General features: G+C 39.9%; 1 protein-coding gene across 1 annotated transcript in view; it reads right to left on the minus strand.

Annotated features, from left to right (window-relative positions):
- Positions 1–9,170: 9,170 nt before the first annotated feature.
- The window catches only part of mmp17a (matrix metallopeptidase 17a), an 84,323-nt gene continuing 69,311 nt past the window's right edge, over positions 9,171–24,182 (minus strand). The window contains exons 5-10 of the mRNA XM_032539748.1: positions 23,368–23,544; positions 22,638–22,740; positions 20,875–20,957; positions 20,025–20,177; positions 19,214–19,471; positions 9,171–12,104 (exon numbers count right to left, since the gene is read on the minus strand). Of these exons, the coding sequence (XP_032395639.1) occupies positions 11,779–12,104; positions 19,214–19,471; positions 20,025–20,177; positions 20,875–20,957; positions 22,638–22,740; positions 23,368–23,544 (1,100 nt within the window). The 3' untranslated portion in view covers positions 9,171–11,778. The remainder of the gene's footprint in view (positions 12,105–19,213; positions 19,472–20,024; positions 20,178–20,874; positions 20,958–22,637; positions 22,741–23,367; positions 23,545–24,182) is intronic.

Raw genomic sequence — 24,182 nt, forward strand, 5'->3', positions numbered from 1 at the left:
CATTTAAAATGGTTTTAAATTAGTTCATCCCACAATATTAATAAAAGCCAATCACCTTTTAATGGGAGGAAATAATTCCTACATTTTTGGTGACATCACAATTAAATAAATAATCACAACATAATTAATTAATGTAAACAACCAACTGTGTGACTAGGACCATATTCATCATCATCATTGTCGTCAGCCTGTGAGAGGAAGTTTCCAACACCAGGTAAAAAAAATCCTCCTTGTTTGTTACGTCGCTATGAAGGCTAAAGGAGTGTCAACATCACACAACTATTGTGTAATTTGTCTCGCTGTGAAATAAAAGCAGTAGAACACAGAAGAGTAGAGGTGAAAGGGATGGAAGAGAATAAGCAATTGATCAAAAGGTGTCCACCATTATACGTAATGACCTTTTAGTCAACTTATTGACAACCTTTCAAGGGCTCTTTTAAGGCTGGAGAACATCTGAGTGAATATTACATGTTGAGGCCCTTTAAAGCAAGGCAGAAAAGAAGAAAAAGGCTGATGTTCGAGAAACCTCTGACGTGTCTAAATTGTCAAAATGATGGGATCACTGCCGTCTGTGAAGGAAATTAAAAAAAAATGCAACCAACGAAAAAAAACTCACAAAAGACGGAATGTAACTGCTTATTACAATATTTTACTTCCCTTTGTCTTGATCATAGACATATTTAGACAAGTGCATTAACATTTCCTCATTGAAGATGGCAGCCAATGTGTGAGTCGGTTTTAAACAGGCATAGCAGTAGTGAATAAAGAGACTGTTAAATCATTGCTAGCGTCATGCTTACAACATCACTGTATGTTGCAGTAATATACTATAGAATATACAATGCCTTTTATTGTCCTTATACACATGTACAATGAGATTAAATGCAACTCCTAATTCCAGTGCAACCACCCAGATCACAAGCCTGTTATAAACACAGAACACTTCTTTAATTTTATGGATTTCTAAGAAAAGGCTAAATCTAATGTTACTAGGTATTTCTGTTTCTATTTGAATAAGAGAAACGTCTTTGCACGTTCAGGTACATATGATAAATGTGCTCAGAACTTCATGAAACATAAGGCTGTTCTTCTGTTTCCACTTCCTTCAACACTTTCTGCACCTGAGGAGGGCGGTAGAGGACCGTGAAAGAGTGGGATCACGTTCTTCACCGTTTTTTAGCACTGGTTTGAAAATGTCTTGGCATGGAATAATCCACAACACTGTTCACTCAGGTAATAATAATGTAATCAGTGACAGTATCATAAAAAGTTTACCTGGAAACATTGTCGGAAATTATTTTAAAAAACAAAACATCTTCACCACTTGAGGCAAATAATGACAGTAAACTGTAAAAATTCACATGTGAGTGCAGAGAATGTGAGTTGTAGTGGGGAAGCATTGTCATATATCAGTTTTTTGAGGAAGATGACCTTTTAAGAATTACATTTTCCAGATGTTTGGAGACAACGTGGAAGGACCAGTAAAATCACAATAAAACATCCCACTCCCAGCCCACCCTCACCGTCAATCTCACATCAAATTGCTATTGTATCTTATCTGATAACCAGCGAGACGGCAGTTATTTGTTGTATAATGCTGGTGCAGTGTTGTCCAACAATCCTGGTGCTTGCTATGATGAATTAGTCATAGTAGTTTTCCTGAGCCAAGAATCTGACTACATTCCCAGCGCTGGGCCAGGCTTCACGATGATGCACTGCTGACCAAAGACAGCTCGGTTGATGCTGTGATGTGTTCATGTACATAAAACAAAATGGAGCTTTTACTTTACTACTCTTGGGTGTGTTTCACCGTGTCAGAACGTTTGGCTAAATAGGGCAGTTGGTGTGATCCGCTGTAAGCCCAGCAGCCACCATCACAGGTGTGCACTCTGCATGGGGTTTGCTCTGCTTTTTAATATTTTAGCTCTGCTCTGTGGTTCCCTCAAAATGATTGATTGCTTCTTACCAGGCCCACATTAGATGTCTGCTGGTGACTGTTGGTACAAAATGCCTTTATGTTTTCACTCTAGTTTGAGGATAAGACTCCATAGCCAGCAGTGTCCCAAGATATCCTCAGCGCAGCCAAGAGAAAAAGTTCTTCGGTGAACAGTTAACAAATTCTGAAAGCAATATTAAGTGAAAATTATTAATCAGTTACTTCAAAGAAGAAAAAAAAGGCCTCTCCCAACTTTCTTCGACCTTTACAGATGGAAATTCTTCTTTCACTGATCCCTTTGATATAGCTTGAGGGTTTAATAATTTATTTTCAAGTGTTGGTGCATCTCTTGCCAAAAAGAAAGTTGATGCAAAAGTGAATCCATTAGATTGGATTATATAATGTGTTCTTTTCCATCTTTTGGTATTTTTGATCGGCCTGACATTAAGGAGGTGAATCATATTGTATTTGAATAAAAGAAAGAATCTCCTCCAGTCAGGATGGAATTTGTACCTCCCTCATCAAAGAGGTCATAACGCCTATTATCAAGACTTTAGCATTCATTTTTGCAATATCCATGGAAACTGGAATTATACCTTCTTACTTAAATATGGTTTAAGTTATTCCACTAGTTAAAAGAGGTGATCCAGGATTTGTTTGTGCCTTTGCACTTACTTTATGTGAAATGTTTTACACCACCTAATTTGTAAAATGTTATGTAATGCATGTGTATGTGTACATTTCATCTTTTGCATGTCCTTGGGTGTTTTAAAAAAATATGTTTTGTATAAACCATTGGTTTTCTACCAGACTTTATAAATATTTCACATGATTTGTATCTATGTGTGTGAAACAAATAAATAAACAATACAAAAATATACTTATGACCGCATACAAATTTAATGTAAGTTGTCTGTTGAATATCAGTTTAAATGGCATATCACAACACACAACATATGAAATATTACCTACGACTTCAGTATATGTAATTAGCCATCCATGCAATGAATAAATGGATGAATGAGATTGGGTTTTTGTGTGTTTGCATTTTTCTAAATAGGAGAGAGAGGGGGCAGTTGCAACACGTTTTACATTTCCTTTAGTTTCTTAGCGACCGTTTATATTAGAAAGACAAAGAACTTATATATTAAACCCATATATGTCACCTACCTGTGCATACTGCTGCAACATGTACATATGATAATATGGAAGTCATTTGTACTTAAATGGACTCTGAAAAGTGTTGCAACTGTCCCCACGTACAGAGGGGCAGTTGCAACAGTGATTTAGATCTAATAAAACTCATACTTCGGCATCATTCTTTCAGATCTTTTTTTAGTTTATTTGAAACCAGAGTTTTCAAACCACTGAATTTTCGTTTATATCAATTTGATCTAATTGTCATTATTAATACCATGAGGGACAGTTGCAACAACATGTGTGGAGTGTTGCACGTGGCGTTGCAACTGCCCCTCCCCCCCCCAAAAAAAACAACAACAAACAACTAGTGAGGACTAGCCTAACACATGGTACCTAAGTCTGTTAAGAGCTAAGAAACTGCATATTCAAACTAAATAACTATAATGACCAATACTTAAACAGTTTAGATGACAAAAAAAATCTGCTTTTAAAACAGTAAATACTTTTTCACCTTGAATTTCAGTTCTTCCAGAAGGAATGATGACGTATGGTGTAACCTTTTGAGGGACAGTGCTACCTAGATTACATGTTAGTCTATATTTTTGATAATTCCATTAGTGTGTGAATTCATACGGTAATTAAAAACCTTAAAAATGTAATAGATAAGAGTTTAAAAAGGGATGTTTCATCTAAAATTGTGCCAAAATATTTTACATTAAAACTATTTTTTGTTTACATTTTGTTCTTTATCACAAATGCTATTTTTTTATGTTGAAGTCAAAGGTCAATTGATCAGAGTTTTGTGAAGGCCACACCTGTTGCATTGTGGGTAAAAAGGTATACAGAGAGAGTCAACGTGGCTGCAGAGGAAAAATACACAGGCTCAAACTAAGATTTTGCACGGTCCAAGAGGCGCACGCGGTTATTGTGATTTTGTATTTCAGCCTAGTTATATTTGTTTAATATTGGTCGTAATTTCTTCGCATTTAATGCACTTTCTGTACGGTTGTGACGCTAACAGTGTGGGGCCCGTCTGGTTAAGGAAATGTGTTTAAGAGACTGTAAAATGACTGAAAGAAGTATATTTGACTCATTGTATTTCTTTTGTTTATTTTCTTTGTAGTTTTCACGGTGTCTTACGATGGAAATGTGGAAATAAATGTTAAAAGGACATCTGTATGATGCGTGGCCGTGTTCAATTGGACCGGTGTAATGACATATGGCTTCCAGAAGGAAGGAGGGGCCTACTGAGCATGTGCATTATGAGTGTCATGACTCTAGCTCATTCCTGATTGGAGAAATCAACAATGTTGCAACTTCCACACGTTGCAACCGTCCCCACTCTCTCCTACTATTTATCTTGGCTTCTCATGCGGCTTTAATTTTAAGCCATCTGATCATATTCTGTCCATTTACTTTTTCTTTTTCAGACAAACCAATGCAACAATTCTATAATATTTAATGCACAAACACATTCTTTTCTTTATAGCTCTATTTTCTTGTTTCTCCCCCTTGTAAACCCCTTCAAGCTACACACCTTGCATACTTTAAACCACACTTAATGTAAAGAACTTTATCTCCTTGACCAAAGACTCCAGGGCAGTTGCCTCCTCCAATTCAATTCAATTCAATTCAATTTTATTTATAGTATCAATTCATAACAAGAGTTATCTCAAGACACTATACAGATAGACCACACTCCAGAATTTACAAGGACCCAACAGTTCTAGAAGTCTCCTCCAGAGCAAGCAACAGTGCGACAGTGGCACTAGTTTCCACTTAGCTAATATCAAGTGTTGTGGCATTGTGCCTTGCTCATCTGTTCTGCCGACATAAGCCTTTCATTACCCACTTGGTGAAAAAAAGTTGCACAGCTGAATGGTGGCCAACTTTTTCATGTAGATGGATAGCTATAAATCTTTTGATGAAGGTCACTGATTTTCCAAATCCATCCCCGCACTGAATTAAACTTTGACTTGATCAGCATAATAGTTTTGTCTGCATACTGCATTGCAATGCTCAAGCGTGTGATCCTCGCCAATAGGTCATGCCAGATAATTAAACTGCTAAGCTGAGGAAAATACAATAGGCCTACGCTCTATTACAACTGAGGGAGCCTTGGTCTCAGGGGGAGGCATTGGTATTCAGAGACTGGATCTGAAGCTTTTCTAAAGCATCGAGCATCTCTAACTCCCGCTGGAAACACAAGTCCTGATGTCACATTACAGACCAGTACATATACATTCATAAAAATCAAAAACTTCTAAAAATTCCTTGTCAAGCCTTAATCTACTGTAATTTCAATGACTGTAAATAAGGCTTCATTTCTTCAGTATTCTGCTACTGGAGGATGAAAGCAGCTAGTGCTTTTCTTGTGGAGTCAGGGATGCGGTCATGTTCAACAGTATTAAGGACCTGTGTCAAATATTCTCATCCATCCATCCATCTTTGTCCGCTTATCAGGTGTCAGGTCGTGGGGGGGGGGGAGTAGATCCAACAGGTTACCCCAAACTTCCCTTTCCCAAGTGACATTAACCAGCTCCGACTGAGGGACCTCGAAGCGTTCCCAGGCCAGGGTGGAGATATGATCCCTCCACCTAGTCCTGGGTCTTCCCCGATCTCTAAGGGAGTCTGCAGCCCCCCCTCCTGAGGAAACCCATTTAGGCCGCTTGTACCCTGGATCTCGTTCTTTCTGTCATGATCCATTCTTCTTAACTTTTGGTAGGTGAGGGTAGGAACGAAAATTGACTGTTAGATCGAGAGCTTTGCCTCAATATTGGTGCGATATTGAAATTGATTGTAACACCACCGCCGCTGCGCCGATTCTCCGGCCTCCATCTCCCGCTCCATTGTCCCCTCACTCGCAAACAGGACCGCAAGGTATTTAAACTCCTTCACTTGGGATAAGGACTCATTACCTACCTGAAGCAAATATTCTCAATATCACCGATTGATTCAGTTTGAAGGCTCATTTTAAGGGCTGCACAAAGAAAGTAAAAGAGTACTTCACAGATTTCGCATTGCACTCGCGTGACGATGACAGGCTCAAGATGGACAGTTTCAAAGGAAAAAGATCAAAATCATTGAAGCTGAACAAAACACATCTTTTTTGTTCTTTTCCACACAATTTCTTCCTTTTCAAAACATGGCACCTACCTTACCCATAATGCAGCTCAACCGCCGACTGTTTGTTTGAAGATTCGGGTGAGTCATTTAAGTAGCCTGATGGCTACTGAAGCCTATATCATTAACTCTATTATGATTTCTTCTATCAAACCCCCAGATTGTTTTTTGTTTTCAAACTTGTAGTCTTCAGCCCAAACCGATGCTGACTCAAGTGACATCACTCAAGGCAATTTTTATAAGATTTGGAGCAGCTCTCTCTGGAGTCCTACTAGGCTGTATACAACTTTTTGTTTTACACATGCAGTAGTACACTCCGTAAGAGCTGAAAAGTATAATTTCAAACTGAAGCAACATGGATCTACATGCTTGCATATCTATAAATTGTTTGCATGCTAAGCAGCACCCCTTGCTTGATTTGAATGCATTAAAGAGTTGCGTTCAACTTGTTACCTTGTGGATATGAAATGAGAACAGTAGGCTTTGGAAATTCACTCGTTGCCGTTTTATCTCAACCGGATTAGGGGCCTCTGGGGCATTTCACAGTTATCACCTAATAAAATGTGTCAGTTTATTCGCCAGATAAGGCCAGACTGACAGTCCAGCAAGATCAGAAGTCCCTGCTCTCATCAATTGTGCTGTGTGCTGCTTTTTTTTTAATTTTAAATTCTGTTGCTCACTTTGCCTGTGTGTCATAATAACATCAACCACTCTACTCTTCAGTGTGGCTGTAGCAGAATAATAATGAACTTAGAAGTAAGCTATACTGTTTAATTTGACAGTCTACCTGATACACATACTCACATGTTTTACTTGTGCTTTGACTGCCCACATTACATGGTAGCTGTACCCTATGTGTAATTTTTTGCAATATTAGTGCATTTGCCATCACGGTGAGCCTTCCCGTGTCCAACATTGTCAATTTGTCACACCAGACGTCAAGAGTGGAGGAAATGCTTCTGCTTAAACTTTGGACTGAGTAGAAACGATAGGGTGCACCCTTCCTTCCTTCCTTCCTTCCTTCCTGCCGAATCGCCCGGCATGCGCGGGCAAGAGTTGAATTCACCATCACTATGTGAGGACTGTGACGGCAGAGGGCTGCCAGAGTCCAGTCTGACAAGTCTGCCAAATGATTGTCTCGCCGTGCAAGCTCAAATCGGCTCCTTCCGCAGACCCTCCTCTCAAACTCACTGCCATGCATGCATTTGAGAGCAGGCTCTTAACAGCATCAGCTCTCTACAGTGCAGTGGTTATTAGTATTACATCTCATCTTGTTCTGCGTGGTACTGGTAAGTTTGTGAGTTGGGCATGTTTCTGCCAAGGGATCGTAGACATCAGACGCATATTGTTGTCGTTATATAAACTTTTCCTCTGTTTCCGGTCATCAATTCTTTTGTAATTACATAAGAAAAATAACAATAATACACCGCAGTGACTTACTTTCCTTCAGATGTTTGCCATAGCTGTCCAAATTTTTAAACATGTTTGTCGTTAGTTTTATTTTTCTGTATTTTATGCTAAAACACAACGGTCATCATCAGAGCTGTATCAGCAGTTTGAATATGTTCATTGCATAACAAGATGATTATGGCTCATTTTTTTTAAGTGTACCAGGATACAAGTAAAACGCCTAATATCTTATTTGTATATTCTGTGTGTATGTGTAATATTTGGAGTCAGTTTGGATTATGCTGTAGGCCCTAAAACCCAAAACAATCACAGTTCACGGCCTCCGGAGAAATTTAAGTCTTAATTTTAATGATGCAAACCTGCCTGGCTGGAAATATTTAACACAGCTGTTAGACTGCAGTGCCAATGCAGATAAGTCAGGTTCTGACATTAAATCCAGGGAATGTGGAACTGCTGATTAAAATAAAAAGGCTTTCTGAAAAAGCAGTAACTTTAAATTGAACCGCTCCATTTAAAAAAAAAGAAAGAAAGAAAGTTGATATAATGCTCAGTACACTTCCCTGATCAAATACCTGTTAACAGATATTTACATTTTTAGCAATTCAGTTCTGTTAGAGTACTAGCTCCAAAAGAAGTTGGACCAACTGCTGAAAAGTGACCCCTCCGTGCTGCATTCGCCCCCCCAGGGACTAGGGGCTGTCCCGGTGGCTGCCAAGCCACACCAGTTAATTAACACCACTCGAGTGTGTCAAGAGGAGGGAAGAAAAATTGCTGCTGTTGGTGGTGTCACACCCCCGGCCTGCAAGGCGTGACAAAAGGGGGGTGCAGGGGGAATAACAATGGATTCATTTTTAAACTAACATGATAATAAATTACACAAATTAAAAAAAAAAGAAAAAAAAAGGATATCGAAAAGCACAACAGTACAACCTATTACAACAAAACACAATTGTGTGTGTGCATTTAACCTCGGAATGCAGAATAGCAAACGCAATTGTAAACAGAATACTAAACAACCGAGCCATAGTGTAGCAGAAGTTATGGTGAAGTTGGGTGGAGGTTGTCTCTATAGCCTCTTTAAGATAATTCAGGTGCTTTCCTGTGACTGACATGGGGTTCTTGTGGTACGCAATGCAACTAAGCACTTTCTTAGTTGTTTACCCCCAATTCAGCTCGGTTTGATCTCCACCTAAGCAGCGTCTGAGCTGCTGAATATCTTTTGGATCAGGTGGCATCACTCCTCTGATGTACTTCCCTGAAAGAAGTGCTGATATATAATCCTCTGCCAGCAAATCTGATCATGAAGCCACTCATAGTGAGTGTGTGGTGTGACTGACACAATGTGGTTTACATTCCCGATGAACAGCAGTGACCATTACACGAGGAAACCTAAAGATCAGAGAGACATCTCACAGCTGGTGTCTGCAAGCTGTCACGTTACCTTCATCTTCGTCTTCAAGGGCCGGGCTCCTTTTTTAATGACACTAAACAATTACACACGCCCAAACCGCCGTAAACACTGACTACTAACATATTCGGTCTGCAAACATATCCATGTCAGTTAGGCAATAAAGACATTCATATTCTTTTATTTTTCTACAAAAATATTTTACATTAGAAAACACACCTTGAAATATACACAGTCCACTTGGTTTAGAAGTAACCATGGAACATCTCAACTCAAATATATCTGTGTCTATATTTAAACTGAAGGTAAATATATCAGCAAGAAGAAATCCGGTTGCTATCTTGTGAGGTCTGCTAACGGCGTCACCAGAAGGAGCTTGGACTGATGGAGGAAATTTGTCCAGCTGGGAGGAAAAAAGGCTCCATGAAGTATAATCTGATCCAAGCAATATGGAATCACAATCTATCCATATTTATATCAAACAATACAACAAAACCAATATGCCTCTTATAAAGGCAGGGAATGCTTCCGTACTAGGGTTGAAAATGATGAGTTTCATGGAGAAACATGAGGAGCAGTTCCTCAAAGAGCGAAGGAGTACAGGTGAGTGTGGTAAGCTAGGATAATGGGGTTATGCAATGCTGAGAAACTCTTAAAATTTGTACTTTCTGTCTTAAAGGAAGTTTTCTTTTGTCCTTTCCACAGCACAGGTTGCCCTTTTCTTCACGTAGCTGTACTGGATGGTATTCACCTGTCTATCTGCTTACAGCCCTGGATGCCATCAATCTACCCGTCGACATCCCAGCATGCCATTCATTTGGATTCCTGTCAACATCCCATGGGGCCATTCATCTGTAAACCTAACTATCTATCTGCACTACATTTCAGGGTACTTTTCACCTGTCTGCCTAGATACATGCCGGGGCGTCAGTCACCTGTCTAACTTCCGTATCTATATCCCAGATGTCATTTTTTTTATTTTAGTTTTTTACCTCTGTTCAATTCTAGCAGGCAGCTCTTCTTGTCAGAGGCCTGTGCTACGACGCAAGATTTGGCGTTAACGAGGTAACTTCAGGTTCTAGCCAGGGTTTACTGTGTCACAACGGTGGATCACTTGTTACCTGGTTAAATCGCCATGGTAACTTATGCTGAACACCTAACCTAATCAATAGTTGGTTGATAACGACCGACAACCCCGTTAACATTCCCCAACGGGTATCTTTATGAAAGATATAGATTTTAAGCGGAGGGAAATACGTATAGGTTATTTGTGTTTTCCAATGAAAAAAGTACTATAAAAGATTATTTAAATGGAGTCTGGTGGGTTTGGTGATGGTGATACTGCCCCTTAAATGAATAAATATAAAAAAGACATTCAAATGTTGGCTGAGTGAGTTTAGACTACGTGATTTCCTACAGGTCGGCTTCTTGAGCCGTGTGTTGCCAATGCGCACATCGGCTTGGATTATGTTTTTATATTTTTTATTTGCTCTCACAATTGCTTACCACTGCCAGAGTTGCAAAAACAAAAACAGTTTATGGAAAGGACAAGTGTAATTATGGTCAGATCTTGTGCCTGACGGATGGGGAAGTGATCTTGATAAGCGTTGTGATTTACGCTTTTTTGCCAACTTTCCTTCCTGTTTTAGGAAGCAGCGATTGTATTGCATTTTGTGTGTAAACCCGTGTCTGTGTTCTTCATATTTATGTAGTATTATAGTTTGCTCTTGTTATGTAAAATATGCGGCTCTGGTAGATGTTTGAGATTGGTCATGCTGTGCAAACACCGATTGGGAAGCCCTGGGTTGATTGAACTAGTTGTTAACCACCGTTGTGACACAGCTTATGCGTGACCACGGTTGTTAGGTTAACTGAAATAAATCCAGGGCGTGTTGATCTTGATATGTTTTACAGGCCTCAGGTTGAGTTAAAACAGTGTCTCTTTCTCTAGGCATTGGTGGACTCAAACCCCAGCCATGGTCATAGCCGGAACCTTAACAGTGACAAACATAAACATAAACATAACCATTATTGATTGATGGAGAGTGCTGCAAGGCAGTAATCAGCCTGGTAGGAAGTTCTACTTGCCACGCACTATTTAAAGCAATAGTTCAGACATTTTGGGAAATAAGCTGGTTTTTTTTGCCGAGATTTAGGTAAAAAGATTGATTTCACTGACATATCTGTACGAAAAATATTAGGCTACAGCTAGGGCTTGGTTAGTTTAGCTTAGCATAAACACTGAAGGGGGGAGGGGGGGGGACTGACATGCCTACATCCCAGGATGCCATTCATTATTGCTGTAAACTTGTTTTACATTTAAAAAAAAAAAGTATTTTATGAGTGCTGTTGGAATCCTGGTGCATTTCATGTGAAGATAATTCTGAACAGTCCCACTCAATTCCTTGCAAAGTTGAGATAGTTTGGCCATTTAAGAAGAAACTAAGAGATAGAACTTATGGTTCTGTGTAGCACGGTACAAGCATTTTCAATGTCAGTGAATTGATGCCCACTAGATATACCCTAGTACAATCAGTGGTATGGTACTACTCATACTGCAAGGCGCTTCAGTTGACCCCATTCAATGGTAAGTGAAATAAATAACAGCAAAAAAAAAAAAAATAGCAAAAACATACCAATTGATATTAATATGAACAAAATGTTTCAGTTTGTATTTAGACTGAGTGTCTGAGTGACTGGCCCTCCACCAAAGAGTTTCTTTCCGGCACCCAGTTCAACAACTTTGTCCCATGCTTTGGCATCATAGCAGTTCAGAGCGGAGGGCCAGCGAGAGCGTCCAGAGAGGTGGCAGCAGCCACAGGGGAGATGGGGAGGGGCGGGCACCCAAAGGCGAGGCGGTGTCAGAGGTGCAGGAGCACACCTCGTATCCATTCTCTGCGTGGTCTGGGTGATGGTGCACGTTGACTCTTGTTTCCGTGCTTTTGGGCTCCGTGTCTGGAGAGTCCGACTGCATCTCGGTGCACAGCAGCCAGTCTTTAGCGATGAGGCGGGGGTACCCTGCCTCCACCTCCATGTCGCTGCTCGGCACTCGCCAGTACTCCTTCCCCTTGAAGAAATAGGACGAGCCTTCGAAGAGAAAGAGCAAAGGGTGGCTATTGGTGTAAGTTTTAAAATAGAGTGAAATACAAGAACAGAAGTAATTACTAACTGTACATTGTATTTGCCCTTAAGGCACATGAAAGTGCAAGGAAGCAAATTAAGTATTAAAATACAGAAAACAAATATATTAGCAGGATTATTGAGACGGACAAATGTAAAACTAACAATATGGATGTTTTTTTGCTGCTTCCTAAAACTTATTGTTGCTTTCCCTGCGGCAGTGTTCTCCTCATAACATTCCCATCCTCCCTCCTGCTTACTTACTTTTAATCTTATTATAGTACATGGAAGCTAAGCAATGTAGTGCTGTTGAGGGGGGCAGGACCAAAATGCATAATAACCACCTAAAAAAGGCCCACCTAAAAAAAAACCATTTATATTGGTTTAGACGCACGCTATATTGATGATTAGTTTTTTTGTTTCATTGTGGGTGTTTTTACAGGCTTAGTTGATCACCAAAGTCACAAAATAAAACAAACTAACTGATCAAGGCAGCGGTAGACCAGCACACACACACAAACCTGCACACACATCAAAGATCTTAAGAGCAGGACCCCTGAAGCTGGCAAAAGCTGACTCACAACACAGCCCTATAAACACCTGATAGGAAAAAGAGCTTCCACACATTCAGCTGGGAGTTGCTGCAGGGAAAAGAGGTGACGTTGCTTGCTCCTTTTGAGAGTAGCCTGAAACAAGGAATGAGTGCCTGCTGCTAATTTGTTGTTTTTGTGCCAGTTTTAAACATCTACATGTGCTTTATCAAAGCCTAATCTGTACAGCCAACTGTTGGAGGCATTGCTTAAATAGAATTTGCTAGGTAAAGGTTTCCAAAAACAGTGCAAGTTAAAGTAAACATTATTAATCCCCATGGGTAGGCAATATGTCCTCAGCATCTGACCTATTGTAATTGCAAGGAACAGCAGGAAACCTTTCTCCAGCATCAGGGGACCGACTCCAGATCTAAAGCTTGTCTAGTCAAAGGAAATGCCAGGACCAAGCCACTATCATCATTTTAAAGGGTCATTTTCTTAGCCAGAATCCAAAATATATGAGAATATCTCTGACATTAGCCTCTTTACCGCCAAGTAGTTACAGAAACGTAGCTATAGGAACAGTCCACTTCTAAACAGTTCTATTCACTACTCTCCTCCAAAAAACAGTTTCTCCATTTACAATCGCACTGGCCAAGTGGCCATAGGAGCTGGTAGGAGGGGTAAGGGAGAGACGCAAGCACGGCAACAGTCCTTAGTGCCACATACAACATCAAACCACGGTGGTTTTTAAAGACTAGGCTGGAGTACTTAACAGAGAAACACAGAAGACGAAGGCTAGAAGAAGCGCAACAAGCACATGAAACAACGGGTAAGTTGAACTAGCATTACATAACAATAGCATAACAATTATCTGGTTAAATGCGTGATGTTTGTCTTATAAGTTAGCATACATAGGCAAGTGAAGCTTATGTACAGTTTGTGTTTTGGACGTTGCTAGGTCACTAAGGGTTCCTGTGCAGAAAAAGGGGAAAGACTCTGCCCTGAAGTAAGAGCTGAAAGAGTTACAGGAACTGTGGCCAGAGGAACTTAATAATCGCCAAATTGGTCCAGTTGGAACACGAGGAAAAAAAAGGTTCTAGGAACTGCAAAAATCCCTCCAGTCAGAAAGAGCCTATTGTTTAGTCATAACAATGGAATAATACATTACCTCTTAAACTTAACTCTTTTTAACCGTTTCAGTTTTTAGGCCCAAAATTGCATTTCTGTCGTTTTCCTATCTATGTGCCTATAAAAAAGTATGTTATTAACATAACCAGTCTTATAACTTGGTAAAATCCTCTCACCTTTTTAGGGAAAACGGGAAACAACCAAATTGGCAGATGTTACTTGGATATCCATGAGGACATGCGGTTACAACCAAGCATGTGACAACCAAGCACTAACTCTTAGGGCCCTAACTTGCCAGACGCAAGTGTATTTGCTATTTTAAGACCGTCCAACGCCCAAGTTGTTTAAATAACAAATGCACATGCACCCATTTTTGCCACTTTGAGGCAGCGGGAAGTGATTGTGCCATTGACCAACAAAATCCTGCTCTAAAGTCAATCGCGCAGCATTTGATTGTTATTTTAACAGCACATTAGTAAAATGTGCCTAGGCTTATGCACAGCGCGCACGCAGACTATGCTTATTACACTCACAGGGAAGCACAGCAGTACACAAACATGCAAAAGATTAAATATAAAAATATTACAGTGCAAATCAGCCATAATATTAACAATGCACCAAGGTACAATCAAGGCTGGCTTTTAAAGGGAATGGGAGATGACACTCTGATTGGTTTATTGCATGTTACGCCCAAAACACACCTATGATTAATTAAGACACTAAGTACAACCCTTTTGAACCATGCGCCCTGCGCACAGACCCTTTTTTCCACCGTGAAACTAGCAAAAGATTTGGACACGCCCAAAACGCACCTGCGCCATGCGCTTCACGCCGTGCGCTTAGATCGTTAAAATAGGGCCAGAGCTATAATATGTTGATTGACAGCAAGATCAACACCAATACCAATTGGTTCATGTGCAACAGTGCACTTAACACTGGCATACTGGGACTGACAGGTTTTTATTCAGAACCTATGTAATGTATCCCCATATGATAAAGCTGAATGGATTTATTTAAAAATAATAAAATCTAAAAGCAATGAAAAAATATCTTTTGGTGTGAAAATGGCATTAGTGTGCATCAGTGTTAATATACTTCTTTAATAAAGACTTTCACTGACCGTATAACTGCTGGCCACACACACACACACACACACACACACACACACACACACACACACACACACACACACACACACACACACACACCACACACACACACACACACACACACACACACACACACACACACACACACACACACACACACACACCACACACACACACACACACACACACACACAGATTTGTACCCTCTCTTACGTATGTGCTCAGGTTTTATAGAAGGCACTATGAACATTTTATAGAAGGTAAAAAGACCAGAATGTTTTACTGGCCCAGATGCACCCAGTCTGCCAAGATTACTGAAATGGCAGACTCAGTTGTGACATGCTCCAATAATGATCACATTACCCCACCTCTTCCTACATGTTTAAAGCTGAAAACAAAGAGGAGTAAAAGGGGAGGGAGGGGGGGTTAGGAGAAGGTGTAAAAGGGAGGTGCAGGAGAGAGATAGGAAGAAAGGAACACACGCATCAACACACACAGTAATTGAATAATATAAACTATACATGGATTTAAGCTAACACATTTAATTGGTGCATCAGTTGTTAATTGAAATTGTTGCACGTGAGTATCACCTTGGGCTTTCTTTAATGAGCCAATTTGACGAGTTGGACATTATTTGTACATGGAGGACATTAAAAAAAGACATAGCTTAAATGTATGGAAACCATTCTTTCATAAGCTACTTTGTCTATAGCCTCTTTCCGACCAAGTAGTTGCAGGAAGGTAGTTATAGGTATAGTCTACTTCTAAGCAGTTCTTCTAACTACTCTCCCCCAAAACCGGATTTCCATTTGAATTCAAACTGGCCAAGTGGCCACAGGAACAGATCTTTTGTTATTATAAGACAGCCATCTAACCACCACTATAGTTGCTGAGGGATTTTTGGAGTTCCTAGAACAGTTCCCTTTATTTCTCGTGTTCCGACTGGACTAATTTGGGGATTATTAAGTTCCTCTGCCAACAGCTCCTTTAACTCTTTCAGCTCCGACTCCAGGGCAGGGTCTTTTCCCTTTTCCGCATCATGGTGGTTAGATGGCTGTGTTATAATAGCAAAAGGTTAGTTCCTTTGGCCACTTGGCCAGTGCAAACGCAAATGGAGAAACCGGTTTTGGGGGAAAGTAGTTGAACATTAGAACTGTTTAGAAGTGGACTGTTCTTATGACTAAGTTCCTGTAAGTACTTGGTGTGAAAGAGGCATATGCGGAAAAGGGAAAAGACTCTGCCCTGAAGTAGGAGCTGAAAGAGTTACAGGAACTGCGGTCGGAGGAACTTAAAAATCCCCAAATTGGTCCAGTCGGAAAACGAGAAAAAAAGGGTTCTAGGAACGTTATGTTCTAGGAACCGCAAAAATCCCTCCAGTTGGAAAGTTGCTTATTATAATTATATTGACATGCAGGAATATTCTATGTTGTATGCATGTTTCTTGTCCTAGATCAAACCACTTCCTTCCAGCCACCTCAGCTTGTTAATTAGAAACATTCAACAAAGGCAGGTAAAACATGTGTCATACGTACGCATCACAGCTCTGAGCCCTACTATTAATATCCTGCTGATGTACTCTGTGTGTGACACGGATTAGACATCCATTTAAATCAGTAACATGACTGCAAATGTATTGCTTCCAGTACGTTCCATACAGTGTCTCACAAAACCCAAAAACTATTTTCAATCTTTTTGTGTTACTGTATATTGGGGTTTGTGCCAACTTTGCATAAGTGTTTTGGAAAAAAGTTGACTTGAAGTGAACACTGAGGCTACACTGATGGATCAAAGATCCTAATTGGCTGATTTTTGTTTGAGTGTTTATTGATCAGTGTTGACTTTTTCAAGGTATAGTTCCTTGCCGGGTCAGTGGTTGGCCATATGTCATAAAAGCCATGAGCCAATTTAAGACAGTTAGCAGAGAATAATACTTGTGTCGTCCATCTGCCACTGCCACTTCCTCCCTGATGTGTTTCAGAAATTTCTCGACCATATTCTGGAAGCAGTTTAATTATGAACAGACGGCAGTGGCCATGCTGCAACAGTGAAACATTTCTCATGTGTGATCACTCAGCAACAACAGATGAGTACAACACTCTCAGAAAGAATGAAGTATTGGCTGTGGTCACTGAGAGCCACAATCAGCTCAAATACTGCAGTATGTGAGGATGATACTCACACATTTAACTTTAAAAGTTCTGCCTGAAAGTGGAGATAAGCAGAGAGAGACAAGTAGGGAGCCTGATAAAATACCTGTGCTTCCCAGCGTAGCTACAAAGGAGAGAATGCCAATGCTGGGGGCAGCATGGAGAGGAGAAAAGTGTTTAACTAAACTACTAAAACAGTTACTTGAATTTCTGTCATAATGCTTGAAACATATAAATATTGTATACTTTTGATTAAGCATTTTTGTGTTCCACTTGAAACAATAGATCACATGATTTTATCTGGGCCTGTGAATGCATCTTTTGAGTATTGTCTGCACCTATTTTTGATTATGTTAACGGATTTTTAAATGACCATATTAGCTTCTTCTTTTTCAGTCACAGTCAATGGTAATATGCCAGAGAAATCCTGTGGTTCAACCAAACACAGACAGACACTAACACACAAACACGCAAACACCCAGTTCTGTACCAAGCTGAAATTGTGTTTGTAAAGTCATTTATTGACTGTATTTTCAATGTTTATCAATTTTTAACATTGGCGTTTCTACATGTGGTGGTTAAAAGCCAAACTGGAAGCATGACTTGCCTGATATTTAATAAATTTACAAAGACGTCACATGCAGCACTCTATCATACTGAAATGAACACGGAGGCTGCTAAAGTCAGCGTTTACAGTCTCAATAATAAGTTGTTGTGCAGTGGAAGCCAGCGAATTTGTGAGAAAATGATACCAAGGACGAGAATGATGATCTAGACAGCCACATTTTTAATAATGGATTTTTGTACTGTGTGTAGTGTGTACTGAGTTGCCTGTGTGGATGCGGAGTTGGAGCCAGGAGAGGTGGAATCGAAACCTCAGAGACTCCCGCCAGTGCACAATTGTGACGAATGTCGATCTAGTGTAACGTAAAAGTCTCATGAATTCTGATATGACAGTTCAGACTGAGGACGCATTGCAAAAAAAAATTAGACCGGTATAAAATTTAACATACAAGTGGCCCAAATCAGAAATTAAACAATCTGATTCAATGTAATTTAAGCTGTTCACACTGTTATGAAAAAAACAAATTAGCAAAAACAAAATCAGATTTGGGTCAGTTTTGCCTGCAGTGTGAGCGTAGCCTTAGTGTTTTTCGAAACACGTGCTCCGCATGAATCTGACTGACTCTACTGAGCTCATAGTGGCAGCACGAATTAATTAGGGGAGACGGGCTTGTGGATTCACAACAGCCAACACAGCTCTCCACTATGTTTGCAGTGTAAAGGTCAGGGCTGTCGTTGGCAAGCTGAGATGCCAGTTTTACAACCTCTTTCGGGTAGACTGACTCAATATCTGTAATCTAAAAAGTTTGTTGTCTAAAAACTTGGACCCTAAAGGCAAACATACAGCTGTACATTCTCCATAACCACAGCTCACTTTTTATGGGTTATCGGTTATTTGTTATTGTGTATGTACACATCATACAACCAAGAGCCTAAAGTATATACAGTATCTACATGAGTTACTGTGTGTATGTAAGTGTATGTCTGTGTATAGTGTTTACTTGCATGATAAAATACTTCACAGACGCAGGTATTTGTTAAGACTGATAAAAATTATCATTCGCTTCCAACCAATATCTTGCTACAACTATGATATAAATATTTATGCTCTACTGAGCTAAGCTAATTGGTTGTAGCCTTTAGAAGCAGTGAGCCAGCTACTGTTACAGGCCCAAATACTGTGACGTCTGCCAAACAGTTTTATTAAGCATATTTTTTCCATACAAAATGTGTTGTTTCCAAGTCCAATTCAGGATTACAACATAGCATAACATTTTCCTTAAATGTTTACAGTTCTCTTTAGAGCCACATAAGACTTTATAAACCTGTGTTCCTGTTTTGAGTGATTTTCCACTCCTGTAATTTTCCACTCCTCATGTTTATAGTTGTGTTTAAATGTTGGTTAATTTGAAAACTTGCATAACTTTTTTAGGTAGCGAACAAAAAGACACTCTGTGGCATTCAGTTACTGAATCTTATTATGCAATTACATCAAGCAGATAACCAACTAAGTCATTTACCTGAAATAAAACAATAGGTTAAAAAAAACAAAGGCAGGTAAACAAAAAAAAAGCGTTATTTTTACGGCTACTCACCATCAGACCACCTCATGGCGTCGTCCAGTTGTGGCGGCAGCCCCTTCCAAAGCGAGCTGTCTTTGGGGTAGCCCAGGTCCATACGTCTCAGGTGGTCATCGTAGCGCCAGTAGTGGTTGTCCTTGAAGAAGTAGGTTTTGTCGTTGTGTAGCCAAACAAAGGCTGCATCCACTCCTTCCAAGGGTAGGCCAAAGTCACTGATTGGTCGAGGGTAGCCCTCCTCCACATTATTGTCTTTAAATACCCAGTACTTTAGACCTAAAGAGGGTGGACACAGAGATTATAATTAAAGGGAGAAATAACTAAGGATCGACCGATCCCGATTGTTGGTAGTTAATAAAACCGATAACCGATATTTGGAACTGCATGTACACTGTAAATGAAAATCTTTAAATCAAAATTAAGATTTTGGAATGTTACAAAATCCAACACAAAACTTTGTTTAAATGTGTTAAGCAATTATTTAATAAATTAGAAAATTTCAACATAATACATAGTAAAAGATGGTCATATAGTGTTTTGGGCAGGACATTAAGTCAGTGAGTGAAACTGAAGCAGAAGGACAGACACAGAGCTGTAGCAGAGCCAAAGTAGCGCACCTTTTAATTAATGAACTTTATCGTCATCAGGAAAATAAAATGCTGATGCAAAAAATGACCTATCCCTAGAAAAAAACCATTCATATATGGGAATGTATGCATTAAAAATGCATCAACATCATTTGTGCGTGTTAAGGAGTAGCAAAAAGGGAATGATGTGTATAGTCAGTCAACTAAAACCACACATACCCAAGTTAAAATCCAATATCTACCTCTAAAAAAGACTATTTTGTGGTCCCCGGGCCTCTCATACACAGCATCCACACTGTCCAGATTGGGTGGGAGGCCCCTCCAGAAGCGGTGGATCTGAGCGGGACGCAGAGACACCAGGTGCTTCTCTCGAGTTAGTCGCCAAAAGTACTTCCCTATGACAGACAGAAATAAGTTAGAGATAAGAACGTCTTTACAATATACTATAGGAGTCTATGAAAAGTAATGCTGTGTTCAGTCCGACACAGTGTGCTGTGTATTGCAGGTCCTACCCCTCCTTCACATCCACAGGGCTAATGGTTAAAGTAAAACTCCAACAATTAACATTAAAGTGAATTCAAATGTCTATTTAAAAGCTTTAAATTATAATTTTGTTACTTTTTGGGCTTGTGCTTATGAGGAGGGGTGTAACTTATTAGCAAGAGGGGAGAAACAGTAGCCAATACACATCATGTACTTTTTATGTTTTAAGAAATTATTTTTCAATATGACTATATTTAACATGTTTGGGCTAACAAAAGCTCTCCTAACCTGCAGGCCAATAAGCCAAAAAAGATCAATTTCAAGCTGAGGAGATAACAAGTATGCAGCAACAGTCTGGGCCCTAAAGGACCATTTTGTTTAGACAGCAGAATATGTGATGGTGTGTAAGCCTGTGATACGAGCCCTGGGAGCCACACATGACTTGGCTTTCTATTGATCGCTGGAGCCACCACTCTGCCCAGCCCGTCTCTTACTCTTTCACTTTATCTCCTCTCCATTCACCCCCTTTTTCTCTCTCACAGCCCCTCTCTACTTATCTGTCTGTACGTCAGTCTCTCTTGTTCACTTTCTCCATTTAGACCTGAATACCTTTGAAAAAGAAGGCCTCCCCTCGTATTTGGGCGACGGCGTCAAAGTGACTGGTGCATCTGTCTGGGGCATCTTGTGTCAGCCTGAGAGAGGAAAGTTGGAGGAAAGAAAAGTTGTGTTTGTTCGGAAAGAAAAGGAAGAAATTACATTCAAATTGATATTCTGAAAACCGAGTGCTTGCGGCTAAATGCATACCTACATACTCTTTACATAAAACAACCTCACTTATTGTAAGGTATGCAGTTCAATAAAAAACACCCAAACCAATTAAACCATTTGCATAAAAAAACAATTGTGGGATAATTGCACCCACCTACTGAGAGAGTTTGACTGTGTGCAAGAATGTGCACGCATTTCCTTCAATTAAATAGGCTAAACATTAGGTGAAATGCTATCACGCTGACACGATGGGGTCCCCCAGTTCATTTATCCTCTGGGCTAATAAGCGATTTAAAACAGTGACGTGACCGGCCTGCCAAAGATGAAGCCATTAGGATCACAGGGCTGCCACTGTGAGTGGGAGGCTGCCAGCCCTCACATTATCAACAAAGATCTCCATTCAAAGGTCTATTAACACGAAATTGCTGCCTAGTGGTCAGCATTTGTGACCCTTGTCAAGCATAATCCAGCTTTTCTACGCATCACGACCAGATGGAGGTGCTGCAAAATGAGTAATGAGGGCAGTGGAAGGCCAGTACCAGTGAGAGAAAGAGGCATACTGTATGCATGTTTAGTTTAGAACTGCTGTATAGTTTTTGCATTTCCTGAACTATCGGTATTGGCAGTTATATTGGCCGCCAAAAAAAAATTAAAATGTAACTATTCATTCATGATTCATGTAAATAAAAACGGACGGTCAACCATGTTATGAGCTTTGGCGTTGCAAGTTTTTCCACCAGAGGGCACTCGACAACGTCCCCGTTTGCAACACTGTGTATTTTTTTTGTTATTGTGTTTTTGTTCAAAAGACTTTAAGTTTCATATCTTAAGATTTTTTTATTTTTATACATTTTATTTATCAGAACTTTAATATATTTATATGTTCCTTTGTTCTGTTAAATAAAACTAATTATTATCATATTATTATTTATTAGTGAGAACTCATAAATACCTACAAATAACTAATGTTAGGGAAATTTGTTTATGTTTTGTTACTTGTTTCGGTATTTGTATCGGTTGGCCTCTACTTTGTATGTGTATGCAATGCATGGACGTTAGCAAGCGTTGGGTGTAGTTGTCAGAGTAGTTTGAAACACAGTTTGATCACTCCCAAAAAGAGCTGCCCTCTCTTGATCCTATTAATTCGAGAGACCAGTTAACTCACTTACAAAGCAACCAGCCTCCGTTTATGCTTGTTAATAATTAACAGCATGTGCAACATGTGCGGTGCAGTCTCACTGACAGGCTGCACTGCTGGGCATTTACGGTGGGTCTGTTGGTCTGTCAAAGTGAGATTTCTTAAAACTACTGAACAGATTGCAGTTGATATTAATGGTCCTTAGTTGATGATTGCCACCCTCACATCAAGTTGTCAACTGGACCTTGTTTTACATTTTACAATGACCCCTCTGATGATTTGATTAGACACCACTCCTCAGCCAACATAGCACCTGTATATATATATTAACTACTACTGACAGTTTTGACTATTACATTATGTCTCTCGTTAATGGATGGATAAAGAGATGCATTGATGAAGTTTGACAACCAGAATAGTTGAGTTCATTGTGTTGCATTAAATGGACAACAGATCTTCTACTTACAGGAGAGTGGATCTGTTTTCAGGAAGGTCCAGCAGGACAGGAGGTTCAGCCGTCTGGGAGGGGTTGCCTGGCCGGATTGTGTGGGACACTGAGTCTCGGACACCTATAGAGGATAAGGGATTAAAGATGAACATTTTCAAAAGAGAAGACATTACTTGTTATCTCTGCAAACAATTTATCTATTCAAAAAACTAACCTATAGACAGTCTGCTGATTTTGATTTGTTGGCTCAGTTCCTCCTCCTTTTTATTATGCATTTATTTCATTACACCACGGTATGACATAAAATATACAGTAGCCTATATGATGCTTGCTCTTAGTTTAGTCTTAGTATCTGTGTTTAATTTTCTTTTTAATTTATCTCCCTCCTTCACAGTCCTGGCCTTCAGCAATCTTTCCTGCATTTCATTCTAGTCTTCATGATCATTAGTCTCTTCCCCCGCACACTGCTACTCTCTATATCAGTCAGTGGTGTGATAAGGTCATACGGCATAAAGAGGTCCAATTAACTCAATCCGTGCTTTCATTAATCAATAACCTTGCACTACATAGCAATTGTGCACACACACACACAACACCACACACACACACACACACACACACACACACACACACACACACACACACACACACACACACACACACACACACACACACACACACACACACACACACACACACACACACACACACACACACACACACACGAAAGGATGTAGAGCTACTGTACCGTAGAGCTGCCAGACGCGGACCTTGTCTTCGTAAGGTAGGTCGTATTTCAGAGGGTCTCCTACAGGTCCCTGGTAGTACGGTCTCATGATGGACTCTATGGCTGAGGTGTGCACCAGGCCGATGGCGTGACCAAACTCATGGACTGCTACTGCAAACAGATCCATCCCATGAGAGTCTAAAGGAGACAGGGAAGAGAGAGAGAGAGATACATTTAAATCATCACCACGCATGTTTTTATACATCTAATATCGAAATATTGAACTCCTTACCCGCTAAAATGTTCAAACTGTCAAAAAGGTGATTAGATGACTTTGATTATGGGTTTAAAGTAACTTTATTTGATATTGTTTGTGTTGTTTTAGTTCAGCTCTACTAGTGCAGTGCATTTTATCGACTTCACACTCAACACTGCCCTGTAGCAAAACTGTATGGAAAGCAAAAAAACTGACAAACTTTTTGGAGGAGCAAATGGGCGTGGCTTATTTAGATAGATTCTGCCAAATTGCACCACATTTGACATTGCATGTCTTTAAGTCCCCAGCAATACACCTGCCAAGCAATACCCCCGTGTGCAGTAGAGCTGATCAACAGTTACCAAATTATGCAAATGACAGAGATTCCTTGCTTTTTTGTTAGATGTAAAAGTTATGCTATGCCGCATTAGGCAATTTGTTCTGAAAACATGTTCTTCTAAACTGGAGTTATTTAGGTGAGCAGTCAATTCAATTAAAGAAGCAGCTACAGATTGCTGCACACAGCTTATTTTACTTCCCTACAATCATTGTTGTCCAGCATAGTAGTTAATGACTTAAC

Source organism: Etheostoma spectabile, chromosome 16 (assembly GCF_008692095.1).
Source record: "Etheostoma spectabile isolate EspeVRDwgs_2016 chromosome 16, UIUC_Espe_1.0, whole genome shotgun sequence".
Classification (NCBI taxonomy): domain Eukaryota; kingdom Metazoa; phylum Chordata; class Actinopteri; order Perciformes; family Percidae; genus Etheostoma; species Etheostoma spectabile.